The following is a 19417-nucleotide window of genomic DNA, read 5'->3' as shown; positions in this document are numbered from 1 at the left end:
ATAAATGCACTGATTTAACTAGGATTCTAGAGATATTTTGCTTTATTTTGCATTGTTTACGAAGTTTTCCAACGAATATACGCGTCATATTTAATCGTAAATACAAATAATATTTAACTATTGTACTCTTTCTATTTATTTTGCAGAAGGGGTCCGCATTCCGTGTTCGAACGAGGGCGAGCCCGTCCGGTTGCAAGACACGAGACTAGAACAAGATTGGAGCAGTTGTTTCCGCTGCATTTGTAAGGTAAAAAAAATATTAACTGTAGTCTTTAATACAGGTAGCTGCGTTATTGCTGCAATACCTTTGGGCGAAAATCAACCATCTCGCACGTACAATTATGGTCGTAAATGTTACTTTACTTGATTTAATGTCAGCAAACTACATGTATATTATATGTTTCTGATATAACACGTAGTCCTTTAAAAAATTAAGCTAAAAGGTAAAATTTTATATTCTCATATTCGATGGTATAATGATTGGAGAATTGGAATGAAACTTAATTTTTTTTAAAAGTCTTTGGAATTTAATTAAATAATGGATAAATTCAAACATCAAATTTTATTTATTTTAAAAAGAAAACTTTCTTAGTAAATTTCGTGATTTTCAATCCGGTGGTCGAATCTGCGAAGCACTGCTCTTGCTAGGGCTATGTTAGCAACGTCACCAGGTTAGAGCCCCGTGAGCTCACTTACTTGCTTGGTTACGCTAGCATATTCTTCTAAGGCTTTCAGCTTAGGTAGGATCATATGATTTTCATTTCTCATGTTTAAGGCCAATTTTGTCTAGTTCCACACTAGCCTTAAAGTAAACTAACTTATTTATTGATTTATGGTCTAAGCTTATGGTCACTAAATATTCTGAGTGCTTGGGTTAGTCAAACTTTTCATTATTTAATCAACACGTCGTTATGTCTAAAACGGTTGAAACTTTATTTGAAAAAAAAAGCAAAAAGCTAATCAACTGTATTCGAATTGAAATTCAAAAGTAATAATAATGTCAATTTAAAATTTGATATAATAACTTATATTTTAATCACGATTTCAGACGTCGAATATAAAATAAATCACACAAATTCCTTTCTTTCAGGAATATAAACAACCAAACGATCAATATTTTCATATTGTATTCTGTTTATTTATATAAAAATATACATAAATAAATGACTCAAATAATGTTACCAAGGAATTTTCTTATTGGCAATCGTATAACAACTATAAACAGGTATAAAGAACTAAATTATAGTTCGCGGAAAAGTTTTAGACCAATACAAGAATAATTTCATTAGTCGCTGATCAAAAGAAAAATGTGGTCGAAAATGTTAGCATACTTGTGACCGGTGACAAGCGGAACGTGTTACTTGGCTATAAATATATAAAGGCGAGGTGTTAAATACTGTATATAAACCTCGTAATTGTCTCTGTGGGGTTCAGCGATGAACCGTTTGTATGCTCACACAGTGACAACTGTCACCAAACCAATTTATAACGCTTTAGGCTCGGAATAATAATTTAAACTAGCGCGTGCTACAAGCTGTGACACCTAGTACCTATATAGCTAGTAATTTGATTAGCGGACTTTTTTTTTCTTGGTATTCGATGTTGTTATTTTATTACGAAATGGCGTTGTACCGGTTTTCTAGAGTGAAATTTCCCGGAAATTTTCACTAATTGAATGTAGTACGGATATCTGAAAAGATGCTATGCGTTTGTGAGTTCTGCACGAACCAACCTGTTCATCTATTTGCTGAGCTTATCCATCATTCACAAATTCATTGTATATTTCATTTAAAAAAAAGATGCTTAGAATAAGCGGAATGTTTCTCGTTTTATGAACATATTACTCCTCAAAATCCCTGGGTTTACCTGCAGTTTAACATCCGACTTGAAAAGAGATTTTAGCGTTAAGCAGCCTGGTTGCATTCGTGTTATTACTTCAGAAATAAACATAAAAATGAAGTCAAGCCGCAGTCAAAGCAGTCATACAAATCTATTCAAATGTCGAGAAAAAAAATGTATACTGTCCTTGACACGAAGCTCGCACTTAATAGCATTTGAGTATACTTCACGAAATTTAAGTTTCTAAAAAGTAATTCTAATTTTCCTAATATTTTCAACAAGTAGGTGACGTTTTGACATTGCATACCATCATTTATAATACGAATAGCATTATCCCCGATTCATACTCACATACTAAATAACGCTAATTCACAAAGTAAATTGCGTAAATTTCTAAACATTAAAGGGATCCATTCAATATTTTTGGATAACGTTTTCAGATATAAATTATTACAAAATTTATCCGGGTCCTTTGTAGGTACATTATAATTTTAACTCCTATTACCCAATTAAAACTCCTATTATTATCACAGTGGTGATATTTATTATAGATGCATACATTTCTTTTTTCATTCTAATTGTAGGATATCAGACAAAAAAATGTTAATTTGTGGAACTAGCGAATATTTTAGAAATTAATATATTGACAAAATGTAATTGTATTGTCTGTAGAAGAGAAGTCACTGCGTGAATATATCAACAATTTTAATAAAGTTATTAATCGATAACACAACAACAGCTAGTAACTGTGTAAAATTAATAATTATCAAAATACGTTAACAACAACTTTACTATTATTTATCAGTAGATTCTTGTTACCGAACAACTTGAATTTTTATTTCATTTTATTTAAGACAGAATAAAAATGTCATTCACTTTATTTGCCGCTTCTATTTGTTAAAGCACGTTTATAAAAAAAAGAATGTGGTTATCAAATTCGGGAAGCGTGTTTTAATTTTTCATCAATCTCTTTTTTATTTTATTGTAGCATTTCATTATTTGTGATACTTATCGTTTTAGAATTACGAGAAGAAATACTTAAACTGGTACTAGAGCATCTTTTGAGCCTATACGGGCATGTAACACCACTCCATCTAAATATTTCCCTACGTTTATAACTATATAAACGTTAGCATTCACGTAGTAATGTCTATGGGCCCAAGTGCCCAGATACACCAGTTGGACTGTGAGCTCTTTCGCCTATCTATGTATGTAACTAAAATTAAAGCTTTAACTAAAATCAATACGAAATAACCGATGTTTGAATAGAAAATAAAAAAGACTGATTAAGTCCTGTACCGGTGTTTTCATATAGAATAACGTATAGCAAAAACCTTCAATGCGGAACAGTCTTGGTATTCAGAGTCGCAAGCTGTGGCATCCATCACTGATTGCGTCTAGAATTTTTATACTGAGATTTCATTCATAGTTGCTCTAACAACATATTTTCTTTCTCGTTAATGATTATTATCATTAAAATTGTCGGCGTAACATAAACTTAATGAGGTATTTTCTGTTTTATATTTAATTTAACAAAAAATAAATATTTTTAGGTCACTTACGTGTTTAGTTAGTTTATTGATTAAAAACGGTTATTTTGACATTGGTATTATTCATTTTTAAGTATTTACATTTAACATTCATTAGATCGAAATCGAATGAGACTGAAAACGAAAAATACGTCAACGAATTCTGAAATTATGAATGCCGTATGTATGTGTGAGTTAGAATGGTTGATTGTGTGTGTACGAAAACTACAAGTAGGTATGTATGTGCATAAATGTGTACTATAGTGGTATTTCCCAGTCGATCTCACCTCGTCGGATGACTTGTGCGGAATTCGAAAGCCCATAGCGAGATTTATCGTTTATTCTCTATTAAAATAAACATTTGCTTACATATTTAATGGACTTTTTTTTTGTCCCGTGCCAAATCGGCAATGGGATGTCGCTTGGATCTTGATGGAATTTTTATTACTTATCAATCTTAACTGACAGCCGAATGTAAAATAGCTTGCGCGTTTCTTACTAAAATACCTAAATCCGAATTTTAACTAATAACAGTCACATGAACGTATTCAATTGACATCAGAAAGCTTGATAATATTTGATGATTCCTAAAACATTATTCAATCAATCATTTAGCTTTAGTGGTAATGATAAACGTGTTAATTCTTTGAAGTTTGTATTGTATAGGATTAATGTCGACTAAAATGCCATTAGCCTTACGTTTTATAAAAGCAGTAGCTGTTTGATAGCATCACTCGGCTACCGGGCACCGCTCACCGCGTCGGACGGAGCCACTTATCGAGCGTTGAAATGCGTTGCGTCGACGAACAAATTAATTGATATTAAACGTATTTTATATAGTTTACGGTTGTACTCGAATACGACATACTTTTTTTTTGTTTTAAGCAGTTTTTTGGTTGAATTTAATTTGGGATAAATTAGAAAAATTGTTGTCGAAATCATTCTTTTTCTTCTTCTTCTTAGTCGCATACTTCATTACTGAAGGTCGTGTCCCTGAAAGCCCTTCGTGGCTCTTTGTACCATCAGCTTCCATTTCCTTTAGTTTTCGGCTTCTCTCAGAGCGGTCGTAACAGAGAGTCCAGATATTATTTCGGTAGATCCATGATTTAATGATATGACTAATGTTATGTTTATACCACAAGTACGATCGAATTATTACTAAATTTCCACATACGAGGGCTAAGCGAGCCTCTCCGCAGGTTCTTTTAAATTTCTTTTATACAAGTGTTTTTTATAGGCCATCCAACACAGATGATCTGTTCAACTTTCATCTGATGAATAACAATATGTCATAGCGCTCAAAAACACCGTTGATACGGATAGTGGTTCCAGGAAATAGCCCCATGAAGCGTACAAAAGAGAAAGAGAAGCAAATTCTGTGCGTAAGCCAAGAGATTTCAATCGATTTCTGAAATCAGGATTATCGACATCCACACAGTCTTATTCTGTGCGGAATCAAACGAAGGCAACAGCTATTTGGGAACCCTAGTTCAGCGGAGCCGTCTTTCACGCGAAGAAGAATCCATGACTTGCATAGCAGAAGTTCTTAACTAGGCGGTGAAGTACCGCTTTGTAATGCTGTGACTTCTAATATTTTGCAAGCCATTTTAGCTTTATTGTGTAAATCCGATACCGTACATAGCTGGAAATGTCGACATTCAATAATTTAATACTTCTTCTTAGTCGTTCATGACAGTTAATTAATATTGCTGTTATCTTTTCAATACGAGAAGTACTTTTGTGAAAAATAGCTGTAAAATCTATTACTAGCAACTGAATAGACCGGGAAACGAAATACTTTAATAATGGCTTGACGCCCTTCCCTACAACTTAATTGAGATTTCCCTTGTGAAATAGTGCTACAAGAGCTATTCTTAACTTGGTTCCTTATTATAGGCATTATCTATCTATATCTATATATATAAAAATGAATTGCTGTTCGTTAGTCTCGCTGAAACTTGAGAACGGCTGGACCGATTTGGCTAATTTTGGTTTTGAATTATTTGTGGGAGTCCAGAGAAGGTTTAAAAGGTAGATAAATATAAAAATGCTTGGAAATTAATAAAAATAACAATTTTGTTTTTCCTTTGATGTGTTCCCCGTCGGACGGATTCCTTTTGTTTGTTTTAAGTTTATTTTCTATATGAGTTTAGGTTTTTTCTTTATCGATTGAGGCACTACAAAGTCTGTCGGGTCTGCTAGTTAACAATAAAATTGGGTATCCAACTTTATTCGACTAATGTTAAGATTCCCACCAATACGTAAACAGAATTTGTTGTACTTAATTCTTGTAACAAGTGATTCACGATAGATTTTAACCTGAATTATGACACATTGGATTAATCGTTCGTAGTTTCTCTTCGTGTTCATTACAAGACGGGCACGGCGTTCGGATCGTATAATTGCTGATGTTGCACGTGTATGGTGGTTCCAAATGTGAAAGTGGGTCTGGGCGGGAGCGAGTGCGAGTGCGGACGCGCGTGGCGCAGGTGCTGCGACGGGGCTCTTCTGAGAGCGCTCTTGGCATGCGGTCGCACCGGTTCTTCTAGCAAGCGCGTATTTTTTACACGTCACACATCAACAGCATTGTTGTGTTTTGCTATGATGCAAAAAAAAAGATGTTTGGTCGTGGGACACCGGACAGGACGTAGTTCCTTATTATAAAAATATTAATTTCAAGTTCTAGGTATTCGAGGTTTAAAGAAAATAATTATTCGGGTATACATTTTTTAACATGATTTTTTTATTGTTAAAAATAAAAATACTTTACAAAGTCATCAACTTTATTTTGTTCACAATGATTTATAAAAAATATATAATAAAAAAATATGTTATTTTTTGTATGTTATTACAGAGTTAAATCGTACACTGTGTGGGACGTTTTTTCCCGGTTAGAGTACCCCTCTTCATCGTCCCATAAGGAACTTCGTTCCAAAAAAATAACACATCTTATATCTTTAAACGAGCAGTTCTTGTATATAAATATATGTATATATAATCTGAATCTCGGAAACGGCTCCAACGATTTTCATAAAATTTAGTATACAGGGCGGTTTCGGAGGCGATATAGCTATCGAACTACGATTTATTTTCAGAAAATGTTGTTTTTATTCGTGTTTTTTTTTTTATAATCAACTTTTTCGATAATTTTGATTTTTTTCTTTAAATAGTTCAGTCCATATTTTTTTATTATTCTGTCGGTAAGATCGAAAAATATTATTCATATTTCATCATTTTATCAATGTGTAATTCGTATTTAAATATAATTTCTCTATAATTTTAAACACAATTTATCAAAAATAAAAACCGAGCAAAGCTCGTTCATTATCTAGTTACCATTTAATTGAGAAACAATGAATTTCTTCGCGTCGAACGTAATATGTAAGAATTGGTTTCTATATCCGTTTTCAACTAAATCGAGCTTAAAAGGTATTATTACCGTGCTTCTATGTCTCAAGTCAATATCGAGGCAGACATAAGTATCGTTAAGCATGTACTTACATAAAATAGTGCGAGCGACGTAAAATACAGAAAATCAAATCCACATTGGATTTGAATTATTAATGGTCCCGTCTATAAGCATCAGTGTCGAAGAGTTAATATTCCTATACAATCTTATCTCTTCGATATTATGCCTCAATGTTGGTAGCATTCAACCTTTTGGGGTTCTTAGGTCGCTTTTTTTACTGTTTAGATGGGTAGACGAACTCACGGCCCACCTGATGTTAAGTGGTCTTCGGAGTTCATATAGGTACGTCAATAACGTAGGTATATGCCGCCATCCACCTTGAGATATGAGTTCTAAGTCTCAGTTTTATAATACATTACAACGGCTCTGCTTCACGGCAGAAATAGGCAGGCTGGTGATACCTACCCATATAGGCTCACACGATGCCCTACCACCAGTAATTACGCAAATTATAATTTTGCGGGTTCTTTTATTTTTATTACACGATGGTATTCCGTCACCGTTAAAGTCAATCATGAACCTTTTGTTATACACGTATTAAATTAAAAAAAATGTGAATTTATTAGAAAATTAGAAAAATTTGTGCCTGCGCGATTCGAACACCGGCACATTCATATCGCTATATACGAATACACCGGGCGTCTTATCCTTTAGGCCACGACGATTAAAAAAAGCTAAAGCTTAGCACTCGACATGTCTATTCGTTTATGTGAATAAATTCCATAATTAATGAATTTATCTCTTTCATATCTTATATATTTATATATAATAGTAAATTTATATCCGGTACTTCCGAGTATACGAGCCTAAGGTAAGTCTCTGCGAACATTTAAATCCAAAATGTTTTCGATACATTTTCTAAGAATACATTATGTAGTTACGGCACCTTGTTTCTTGATTCTCGTAATTTTGTGTAATAAATTTCTTTTTTAATAAATTATCATGTTTATTTTTATAGGATTACGTTTTAATAAGTCGTAGTAAGTTAGTTAATTCATCGAAATCCAATATGGGGTGATGAGAGGAAGCACGTGTCGCGTGCAAAAAAATATATGTAAGGCGCGCGCTGGATTCCTATGTATGACTTATGTACTTTTTTATTGATTTTGTTTGGCGGATAAGGCCAAAGAGCAACTTATGATAAAGTGGACAGCCGACCCCATAAGAGGTCACAACTTTAATGCCGCCACCATCTGAGGTCATCGTGGCCTAAAGGACTAAGGATGTCAGGTGTGCTCATATAAAATACGACTATGCCGATGTTTAAATGCTTCTCGCAGACGTCAGGATGGCGGCCGCTCGTAGAAGTCATGCTAAATCCCTATGCAGCATGATCAGAGGACATGCTGCGGCGACCTCACATAATGTGGGATTAACGACAACATTGGTCAGGTTGACGGGAGAAGATCACGCGGACGCTCACCTACCCGCTGGTCCGGTAAAGACGCTCACCGGCCTGCCAATAACCGAGGCTATAAAGACCGCCGAGGACACGAAGGCGTGGGGAAGCATTGTGCATCGAGTGGTGCAAATTAGACACGACCTTCAGCTATGAAGAGAGCGACTCAGAAGAAAGGCAATAAGAAGACTTGTTCCAACGACTTCCATGATAAACGAAAATCATCGTATCTTTACTTCTATACTAATATTATAAAGAGGAAAGATTTGTTTGTTTGTTTGTATTGAATAGGCTCCGAAACTACTAAACCGACTTGAATCGACTTGACTTTGGAAGCTACACTATTCCCGAGTGACATAGGCTATAATCTTTTTGAAAAAAATTGGGGATCCTTACTAAAACTCCAATAATGTAATCCAAGGTGTAAAAAATTACCTAAAATATTCTTTACATCGCGTGCTCTACGAAAACGATTGAAGATAAAATAAAATAATGTACTACGACTTTGTAGAACACATTATTATTTACAAAAAAGTGTCGCGACAGCATATGTCTGACTATTATAAAAAAAATAAAACAACCTCAAATATCGTTGAAATTTTTGTTAAAGACCCGAGTCGAGCCGGAGCGGGCCGCTAGTCGTTAATAAGGCTACTATTAGGGTGTCCCTTTAAATAAAACATTATTATGTGATTCCTTATCAAATGATCATTCGAAAAATATGGGTCTTACTTTCAAAACTTCATTACGTGTATAAGTTCGTGACAAAATGTGGATGTGTGTAGATTTAGGCGCCAGTCGCGAACGTACCAGCCCACACTTGGCCTTGCACTGTCGTCGCCCTAGGATCGTTTACTTACTAGATACAATTACACCTAGTACTTGACTTTTAATATCTATAATTAGCTCGCCGTTCTAAATTCTGATCAGAAACGAGTAAATAATATTAAGCGAATATAAATAATTTTAAACACGTACCTAATATTTTTATAAGATTAATGGAATTAATAATTAAAAAATTACGAATAAAGAAAATTAGTACATAAAATAGAAACTCAGCGGTCCTATTGATTAATTAAGAACAATATATCTTACTTGATCCATGTTGTTGATTTATTATGTGTAAAATAATAATATAACACTTTATTTAACACCATAATAATATGTACAGAGTAAGCATATAAAAAACAAATAATAGTCGGTGATATAAATTGGCGGTCTTATCGCTGAAAGCGATCTCTTCCAGGCAACCTTGCAGGGAGAGGAATAAGCGAATGTGTATGTAAGTATATTGGAATAGAAATCATATTATAGTGATTTCATGTTATATTGAACGGTATCTATTTATATCTATTTATTGTATGTATATATTTTCTTTAATAATGTATTATTAATAGTTCACCGCAACATACCTGCTGTATCTTTATTTAGACAAAATTTTGGGTCATAATTAGATGGTTGTCTGGAAGAAATCACTTTTAGCGATAACACCGCCTATTGTACAAAAGTATCTGCTTGTGGACTGTTTTCTAATGTTAATTGTGTTTTGGTGTGCAATAAAGTATGTTATCTCTTTCTCTCTCTCTCTCTCTCTCTCTCTCCCTTGATAGTTTAATTTAATTAAATTAAAATAGCTCAGAGATAGGCTTGTCGATTGTGCAAAGTTGGCTAAGGGATTTCGATTCATTTTGTGTTTTGTAACGTATTCTTTATGGAGAGCTCTCTGATGAGTTGCTTGAGACGATCTGGTTGTCTACTTTTTACCATCGCGCCATCCATAGCTGAACCAGAGTTCGTAACTACGACCTTGAACGCCACATTGACATGACAGTGACAAGTGACAGTTCGGTAACCACATAACACCAGATGAAGCATGTGTTCGTTTATCTTTCTAAGGAATAAATAAAAGGTCATGAATGTAAAGTTCCATGTTATTACATTGAATTATCTATTTTAATGACACTAAAACCTATTTTTGTTAGACCATTTAAATAATAAGCGTAGTGACTAATGTCAAAAACATGACTGCTTCAGGCTATGTAGGACGGTGGTTTATGTTAAGCTTTATACCAATTACCAATCCTTAACTTCTGGCCTGATAACAAAACGTGATTTATAGTTTTTAGAAATGACTGCATCTATCGTTCATTGATACTTTTAAAACGGTGACGCCATGCTTAGTTACAATGACAAAGATAATATTACGAGAACTTTAAAAAAAAAATGTTCAAATAAAATTCTTCCTCAAAACGACATTTGAATAGGTACTCACCTTATATAAATTCAAACAAGACCCCTCTGAGTGGAGTCTCCGAGCAGTCTGTGTAAAGCGCGACTCCATTATGTAAATTAAGAGATAAACATTTTAAATGAATGTTAACGTCCACGTATTGTACATAATTTCGAATATATCCCGCAGAATAATCAACAGACCGACCGGGGATTAAAACCATCAGGTTTTTCATACGTTTCGTTTTAAAATGACGTCCTATATAATGTTGATTTCAAAATTAATGGCCGCCTTGCTAAAACGTGTTCGAACGCCCGCTTAAATGTCACACTTGGCGGTAAAGTTGTATTTACGAATTAATCTATATATACTAGCCGTTTAATCTATACGTACTAGCCATTTAACTAATTTTAAGTGAACCATATCCTCTGACCTTTTCATTGTTCCTGTCATTGGTATAGTAAAACTAACTGATTATACTTAAACGCATTTTAGTAGTCGAATTTCACAGTATCGTAACAATTCTCTTTATAAATTGAGTAATATTGTCGCTTTATGACGTAAATAAAGATTGGTAGGACAATAGTTGATGCTTAAAGCAGCCTGTTCCAAATTCATTAACGCAATCTCGTCCCGAAATTTTCCGAAGGTGTCACCGATAAGTGACGCAAACGTCAGGAAGTGCGGGGATTTGACGCGTATTATCAAGGAAACAGGAAACAATGTGAATGACAACCAAAAATTATTTGTCTCATCCTCTTGTGTCAAATTTAGTATCCAAATTCAAGAAATGTTACATACTTTTTATATATATTTTTATTCCATTGACCGTTTAACGAGTCCAAGGGTATCTCCTCCTCCTTGCGTCGATAATCCTCAATGCTGAGGGTCGTGGCCTCCCCTAATAACTTTCTCCTGAATTATACTGCGCCACTCCTGCCTATTCTCGGCTGTGTGGACAGCTACGTGGACTGGAGTGTCGAGAAGGGTCACTTAGTGTTAGATAGTTACCGGAGATGAGAACAGCGCCACCAGAGACAGATAGACACTAGGCTTAAGTCTCAATTATATATTATAATGACGTCCTGTCCTTCAAATAGGCAATGCTAGGTACTTTATGGCAAGATAGGCAGGATGGTGGTACTTACCAATGCAGGATAGATACCCCACCACCAGTAATATAGCCCTTTTATTTTTGTCTTGTACAGTATTATTCCTTCAATAAATAAGTAGGTCTTTTGTGAACATGTGTTAAGTACGTATCTCATTAGAAAAAAATGTAATTTCCTGCAGGATTCGAACACCGGTATAGTCGCATTGCTGGATACGAATATACCGGGCATCTTATCTGTTACGCCACGACAGCCTTAGATGCAACCGAACAATAAAAGTTATGTCACAATAATCATGAATGGTTAATATTTTGTTGCCCTATGTATTTGCTTAACTAAAAGTGAACGATATCTTAATTCAACCTTGTATACTTTTATGTATGGTTGAAGTTTACATGAAAAGCTAAACTAATATTTTGACGTACTTCATTATATTCTTTACAAATTTCATTTTGGTATGTTTGTGTTTTTAAAGTTATTGAAACCCCTACATATTGTTTTTGTTGCTTTCAATATAAAAGGCTGCGCTCGGCAATCACGCCCTTATAAAAAAAACATTAAAATTACCTATTCTAAAAAAAAACATACAAATATAATATACGTTTTTCTGCCATTGTTCTATTTTTCTATATCATATTTTACTAAGATTTATTATGAATTACATTAGACAAAGACTGACCCAAATCTTTTGACCCTTTTGACATCGGACCAAAATCCACACCAGATAGATTTTCAAGAGGATTTTCTGAGCTACAAATTCGACAGTTTAAATGCTTAGGAAAGAACCGCCACGCCGTGATCTAACGCATCATCGATTTTTTACTCTACCTAGTCGTAGGTAGCCTTAGGAACTATTCCGAATGCGCACGGATGGGTATGCGTGCTTACGGGGCTCTACATGAGAATTTACTAACACTAGTCCTAGCCAGAGAGAATCGGAATTTTGATCCACTGAGAAGATCCGACGAGAAACCTAGTGGGTTATGACTATGGGCTAGATTGCACGTCCAACTAATTCTTCATCGCATTCTACAAGCTATGGTGCTAAGGCGAAAGCCTAAAAGCATCGGGAGTGGATCAGGAGGATCCGATAGGACATGCTTAGTACGACGGCGGCTTTGTATTGCCTCATCTCCTAAGTTGGGTATGTAGTTATACGCGGCCCCGATAAAAGTTATCATAGGTAAGGGCTATCGTGTCGAACTGCTTTTTCGAAGACGCGCTCTGACGCTGCCTGCAGATACTTACGCATCGATTCTATCTGGAGATTGTCGTGATGATCTACATTCTTCTCATACCAGGGTGCTCCGACGGCTATCCTGCAGAAACGGTATTAAATGACCCGGAGAAATCATCCATGAGATACAGTCACACTTTTGTGAAAAATACATCGTAAATTTCATGAAATTAACAGTCTTTCAACAAGTCAGACTTGTGGCAACTGCGGGCCATTTGCGGGATAATTATTTTCCACGTGTTGATTTTTTACTGTTAGTAATTACCAACACTACCGGTCTGTCTATCCTCCATTTTGATAAAGTTTTAGTGCTAGTTAGGCGTATTAGTAGCCGGCAGAGCTTAGATTCGTCTCATTTTAATTCCGTCAAGACCGATAACTTGATAGGTCTCAAAGCAACTGCCTATCGTTAAGGACTATTCAAACGTCCATTGCATTTCTGTCTCGAATCAATCATGCGCTCTGACATGAAAGGTTAGGATAACTGTTATTTCAATGCAATTTAGATCTATCAGACTGTGACTGTGACTATTAACTATTTGCATATTTAAATTAAAAATAATAACAGTCGTATGTATGTATTTATTTTAACAGGTAAAACAATGGAACCATTATTTTAGAAGTTGATTTGTAAAATATACACCAATATAATCTACTAGCGATCCACCGTAGCTTCATACGGATATTAAGGATATTGTGATAAAAGTAGAATATACCTAGTGTTATTATAAGTTATAAGTATGAAAGTATATATGAAAGTAGTCCCGGTAATTAACAAATGAAAGATCGAACGGTTAGCGTGGTGTGGTCATGTGATGCGTAGAGAGAAGATGCATGTGACTATATGTATGGAAATGGTAGTGCAAGGTTGAGGGGGAAGAGGTCGATCGAAGAAGACATGGATGGAGTATTTGAATGACGACATGAGAGAGAGAGGAGTGAGTGTTGAGATGACGGCTATAGAAGAGAATGGAATAGAAAAATTAGCTGTACCGACTCCGCCTAGTGGGATAAGGTGGTGAAAAAAAGAAGATAAGCTTTTTGACATTGCGAATTTTTAACATTAAATGTCATGCGTTAATGTGCCTAACATTTAAAAGTGTTAAAATAAACTTAAAAATCTATTAAAACATGTCTAATTAAATTTTAATTCACTCATGATGAGGTCTATTTTTTAATTTCTTTTTTTTTTTTTAAAACATCGAAATACCTGTACAGTGTTTTCTGGTGAGAAGCATATGTAATTGTATTAAATTTCGTACTTCTTTTCTTGAATATGATGACCTTATTTAAAAAATTTGGAAATAATGTTTCTAAAAATCCTTCCACAGTATCTATATTTACAATATACCTAAAAGGTATCAACAGCTAAAATTTAAAGCTTATAGACCCGGCGATTTAGGCTATCCGTTAATTATTCAAGTCAGTCAGGACAAGTAATTATCTACATGTATGTATAAATAAAATTAATATTTGTGTTTTTGTTTGCTCTTGACCTATGAGGTCGAACTTGATTCGATTGAAATGAAACTTGTATAGTTATTGTTGTACTCAGGGAATGTTTTTGTCTTATGTACTTTTAATACACAATAGTTAGTGATAGTGGATAATTGCAAGGCTCAAATGTGAAACTATTCACGATAATATTGTAAAATGTTGTATTCAAAGTAATCTAGCTGTATAGACGCACAGGATGTCAAGCGCATTTTTAATAGGTTGTTTGCATAATCAAATCTATTTAGCCAAGACGTGTCTTCGCAGTCATCCATTTAAGAATAGTGGTCTGTATTCAAATTTTCAAGTTGTTAAAAATAATAATACACTGGCGATTTGAATTATTCAGTCCAGAGTATTCCTAGATGCAGACGATTATTTCAAATGTCCGTGAACATATTTCATAGAAGCTCATTAGTATGTGTCATATCTTCTTAATTAGAATAATATCTAGTTCTAGGACAAGTAATATATTTCCATAATAAAAATATTCATTATTAGAATTACGAAGGTTGTGATAACGGATCGAATCAACAGAGCCAAACTTATGTTATTAGTTTCTCTAGTTTGTGCATTACGTCGACAGATTCAAAGTTATTATAAAACGTCTTAGCATAAATATTTCTCAGTTTGAGGATGATTTCAAAGAGCTTGGTGTGAAATTTGTGAGCAATGAAATACGATAAACAGAGGGCGACCTCGCGTCATGTTATCGACACCGAGTTGAAAATCAAGAAACAATTGAGTTACATGATTAATTGTTGTTTGGATTTTAAGAAAAACATAATGTCGCTGAAGTACATAAGTCAAATCGTTTGGAACACGAGGCCTTTGAAGTTAAGAAATATTTAGCCACTTCAATCCAGAGGGTCGTTAGTACATACCAATACCCTGAAAGTAGGGAATGAGAAGGAAACCTTAAGACTTAAAAACTACAAGAACTCAAGAAAAAATCTCAAAAGTTTCTTTTGTACGCAACGAAACATAGACATTAAAATTCTTCATAAATTACTAGACGATGAACACGAAAATTGTGGAGTAAAAGGTGGCTTTTTAGACTTGAAGTACTTTTCCACTTTAAGGACTTAGTTAAGCAATTTTGTGTATTTGGCGGATTTAATTGAGTACACGATTAATTGCTTCATTGTTCGTGAAAACATTCTAGGTAGTTAGAATACGACGACAATGAATACTTCTGGCCGGCACCCTCTTTGTTCTTAGAAGGGATCTGCGGACGATAAGCCCAACACCGCCTTGACACCGCCGGACAGATGATTTTCAGCGTCTTCTGGAAATCAGAGCAGATATTTGGGAACGTGGTGCTCCGCTATAACACTCGGAGAGAGTTTCTGTTCGTTCTTTGGAGACTGAATCCATTTTTATTATACTTTAGTCCAAGGACGACAAAACGGCGAGGTTCTATTTTTTTTTCGAGGCCGTAACGATATTTTTACATTTACTCACTAATTTAAATCGAAATACAAAAATAGCACATTCTAGAATTCTGCGATTCAATCCCGCGTACTGACTACAGTATTCATAGATTCTGGATGGTAATAAATTTCGTTTACTAGCGAACCAGCTTCCCAACCAGCGCGGCGACTGGTTGAACGGTTGCGAAATTAACTTTTTAAGTAATAAAATACTTCATTCTGGTTATTTTCTTGTATTGCTTTTTCGTTTCGTTCGTTAAAACTATTAACGTTTTGTTTATTTTCTATTGCTCATTATTCAGTACACAGTTTATGTTCGTAAATAGAACACTCGATGTGTATTTTTAGTTTCAATCCTCGTGCAAATGCACCCGGCAACACCAGCGTTGGGCGTATGTGCTTGACCGCGCCCCGCATCTCAATCCACAGTTCAGAGCACCTGAGCATTTTAACTATCTAAAATATGTAAAATAATTAATCTTTTCTGAGTGAATGATAAGGCGAAATAATCTGAATCGACATGTAAAATGAACTGTTTAAATAAATTAAGTATGTAAATACTCAGAGTGGATAAAATTTTACTAGAAAAACACAAAACCATTATTATGTAAATATATTTACGTAATGAATCATTAGAAACAAGATTATCATAAAATGTGTGCTTCGTACTGATTATAGCTTAGTTCACCGGTGAAATGTGTGTTTTTCATAGATCGTAGGTTCGATACTGTGCTCAACTTATTCGTTTTCAACTATTTTAAAATGCAGAAATGTAGATATGTAGTTAAAAATAAAATATGCCTTTATTTGCACTTCGTATTTTTCACGAGTCTTGATTGTAGAAATTCAACTGTAAGTTATTAGACTGTGATTGGGAGTGCGGATGTGCGGACAAATTAGAACGCTGAGCTCTGTTTGGTGTTAAAACGTTTGATAAGTTTACAGATTTGTGCAAATATTGGCCGCCAATATTGATAATGTCTGCCAGTTTACCTGCTAATAAGTTGCTTGACTCCTTTGATTGTTAAATATTCGTTGTTAGATAATCGTTTCCTTATCTCATATTAGTTACTGCGAGGTGCCGACCCACTCTGTGCTAAATAATTAGATTCAAATTTAAATTATGATTATATGTGAAAAATACTGGTCTAAATACTTAGAAGATGTCATGATCCATACGATGCTAACTGGCTACCGTAGCTCATAGATAGCATGACGTAACTACTCATCTTCAAATAAAATATCGAAATTTTAATTATCGTATGGAAATAACTGCAAATAACAAAAGTAAAACATATCCGTTTTTTTTTCAAATATCTAAACTCTAACGTTTAAATGTTAAACTAAACTGGATAAGTTATATTATGGGGAATGAGCCAGTTCTTCGTTATGAATGAAATGATTGTATCATGACATCATGATCGTTTTTGGTTACCGAGTATACAAATAATGTTAGTACTAAACCATCATTGTTAAGTGACAAACGAGCACACACAAAAAATTAAATACACGTTTAATATTTTGTAAGTCTCTATACTGGAGAGATATTGGGAAGGAATGGTGGGATCCTTGATACTAGGGCTGTTTTTACTGTCGCTGCAGGCTGATGAGGCAGATCAGCATTCGACTCACCTAGTGGAGAGCTGTCAGCGTCGCACAAGTGCTTCAGCGATGCTGACGGCACAGCCAAGCACCTGAACTAATCTGAGCTTAGATAAATTACAGATTTGTTTTGACTGGCTCTTAGCCCGATTTTGATATTTGTGTTCCCGATATATCAGTGCTGTTGCAAACGCCATGATTTTTGTGGAACGTAATCTGTGTATAGCTTTATATAGGTCTCGGTGTTAACCGAAATTGGGATAAAAATGAATACATAAACAATTTGAATGGATATGGCAAATAAAAACACAGAACAAACAGGATTTCCTTAAATCTATATATTAATACGTGAAGCAAAAACTTTGTATCCCTTTTTACGAAAATTGCACGGACGGAGGAGTATGAAATTTTCTACACTTATAGAGAATATACAGAAGAAGTGCACAATGCTAATATTTTTTTTAAATAATGCATAAAAGATACATTAAATCAATAAAGAAAACATTACACACACTACAGACCATTTATTTGACGCACACAGGCATGCATGCTATTTATTGTCAAACTTTTGTTCTTGACGTCTGTTGTCAAATTGAGAATAGATTAAATATTGTTTGTCTTTGTTAATATTTTTTATAGTATAGTCTTGACGAAATTTGTGATTATAGAAGTATAAAATACAATCATAATAGTGTACAAACTTACAATTCCAATTAATTATAGTCGAATTTCGACTACTGCGGGACCTCTAGTTATGATAATTCATTGACAAAAAGAACGCACAATTTTAGATGAAATTTATCGTTTGTAGATATTCGATTAGCGCTATGTGAAAATAAAATAACCATAAAAGATATTTAGATCGTTTCTCAAGTAGTACTTCTACTTAGAGAACTGGTTAATCATGGTACGAATTTTAATAGCGAATTGAAATGATAATAATTGCCACCATGAAACAACGTAGGATTATATCTTAGTAAATAAGCGTGTAACAAAAATGTATATGTTTGTTGGGTGTTGGCGAGAAAAGCATAACTATAAGCGTATAACACGGCTAAAGTATGAAGCATAAAAAAGTACAGAATCTAAAAAACGGGTTTCACTTAATAAGAAATTTAAACATGCTAAACTAGGAGTTGGACAAGCTGCTTTACTATTTATTACATGCCTCAAAAGTGTTAAAAATATGTAACTTACAAAAATGAGAATAAACACAAAATAGTTGAAGCAAAACCTTTGTAATGAAAATTAAACGTTCTTCGTTGTTTTTAAAGTTTAATTTTGTGTAGCATCAGTCATTAATTCTGGGTGAATTAGTTTCGTTGATATAGAGGTCAATTGAAATAAATGAACTCCGGTAATCTAAATCTACTACACCCACCACAGCAACTTGGACTTTGATGCGTATGAAAATTTCTAGCTAATTGGGCGTCATAAAATCGGTGAAGATCCCATCCAAAGATCCCCATACATACAAACCGACATACATATTAATCTAATAAAAGCGTGTTAGGTACATACCTTTATTAAGAAACTAACTTTAAAATAATTTCACCCACATAAAGGGTTCTTTGGATTCGGATTCAATAAAAAAAATACCATATAAAACTGGCAACAACACCTACAAGAATATTTGTACGGATTGAAAAAATACAAGCTATCCAAACATTGTTCTACACTCAACTATACGAGTACTTGGTAACTTATTGAAAACAAATTACCTAGCTCTAACGGACTTAAATGTCTCTACAGAATGTCAATTTTCATATAAAGCGCATTATTCAGGGTGGTCCTACAATAGGCGACTGGTATAAAATGCTATGACATCCTCATTATAAATGCTAATACCAAAGTAAGCATTGTCGTATAGGGTTGTGATAAAGTTTTTTTTTTAATTCTAGATGAGCACAAATACTCTTTAGAAACATAGTTGTACTGACTAATCCTAAACCTAGCCGCTCTTATGAGAGGCACACGTTAGACTGCAGGACGAGGACGAAGGACTACTGAAATCAAAAGACTTCGATAAAATGAAGTTTAACAAAATCGAGTTATATAGATTCAATACCAATT

General features: G+C 34.3%; 1 protein-coding gene across 3 annotated transcripts in view; it reads left to right on the top strand.

The window, feature by feature from the left end:
- Positions 1–19417, top strand: part of cv-2 (crosveinless 2-secreting protein) — a 70205-nt gene that overhangs the window by 32293 nt on the left and 18495 nt on the right. For all 3 annotated transcript variants that reach the window (XM_028171481.2, XM_028171483.2, XM_028171482.2), the window contains one exon: positions 147–247. In XM_028171481.2, the coding sequence (XP_028027282.2) occupies positions 147–247 (101 nt within the window). The remainder of the gene's footprint in view (positions 1–146; positions 248–19417) is intronic.

Source organism: Bombyx mandarina, chromosome 10 (assembly GCF_030267445.1).
Source record: "Bombyx mandarina strain Sakado chromosome 10, ASM3026744v2".
NCBI classification, from domain to species: Eukaryota; Metazoa; Arthropoda; class Insecta; order Lepidoptera; family Bombycidae; genus Bombyx; species Bombyx mandarina.
Note: the sequence above shows the minus strand (reverse complement) of the source record. Positions and strands in the feature narration are given on the sequence as shown.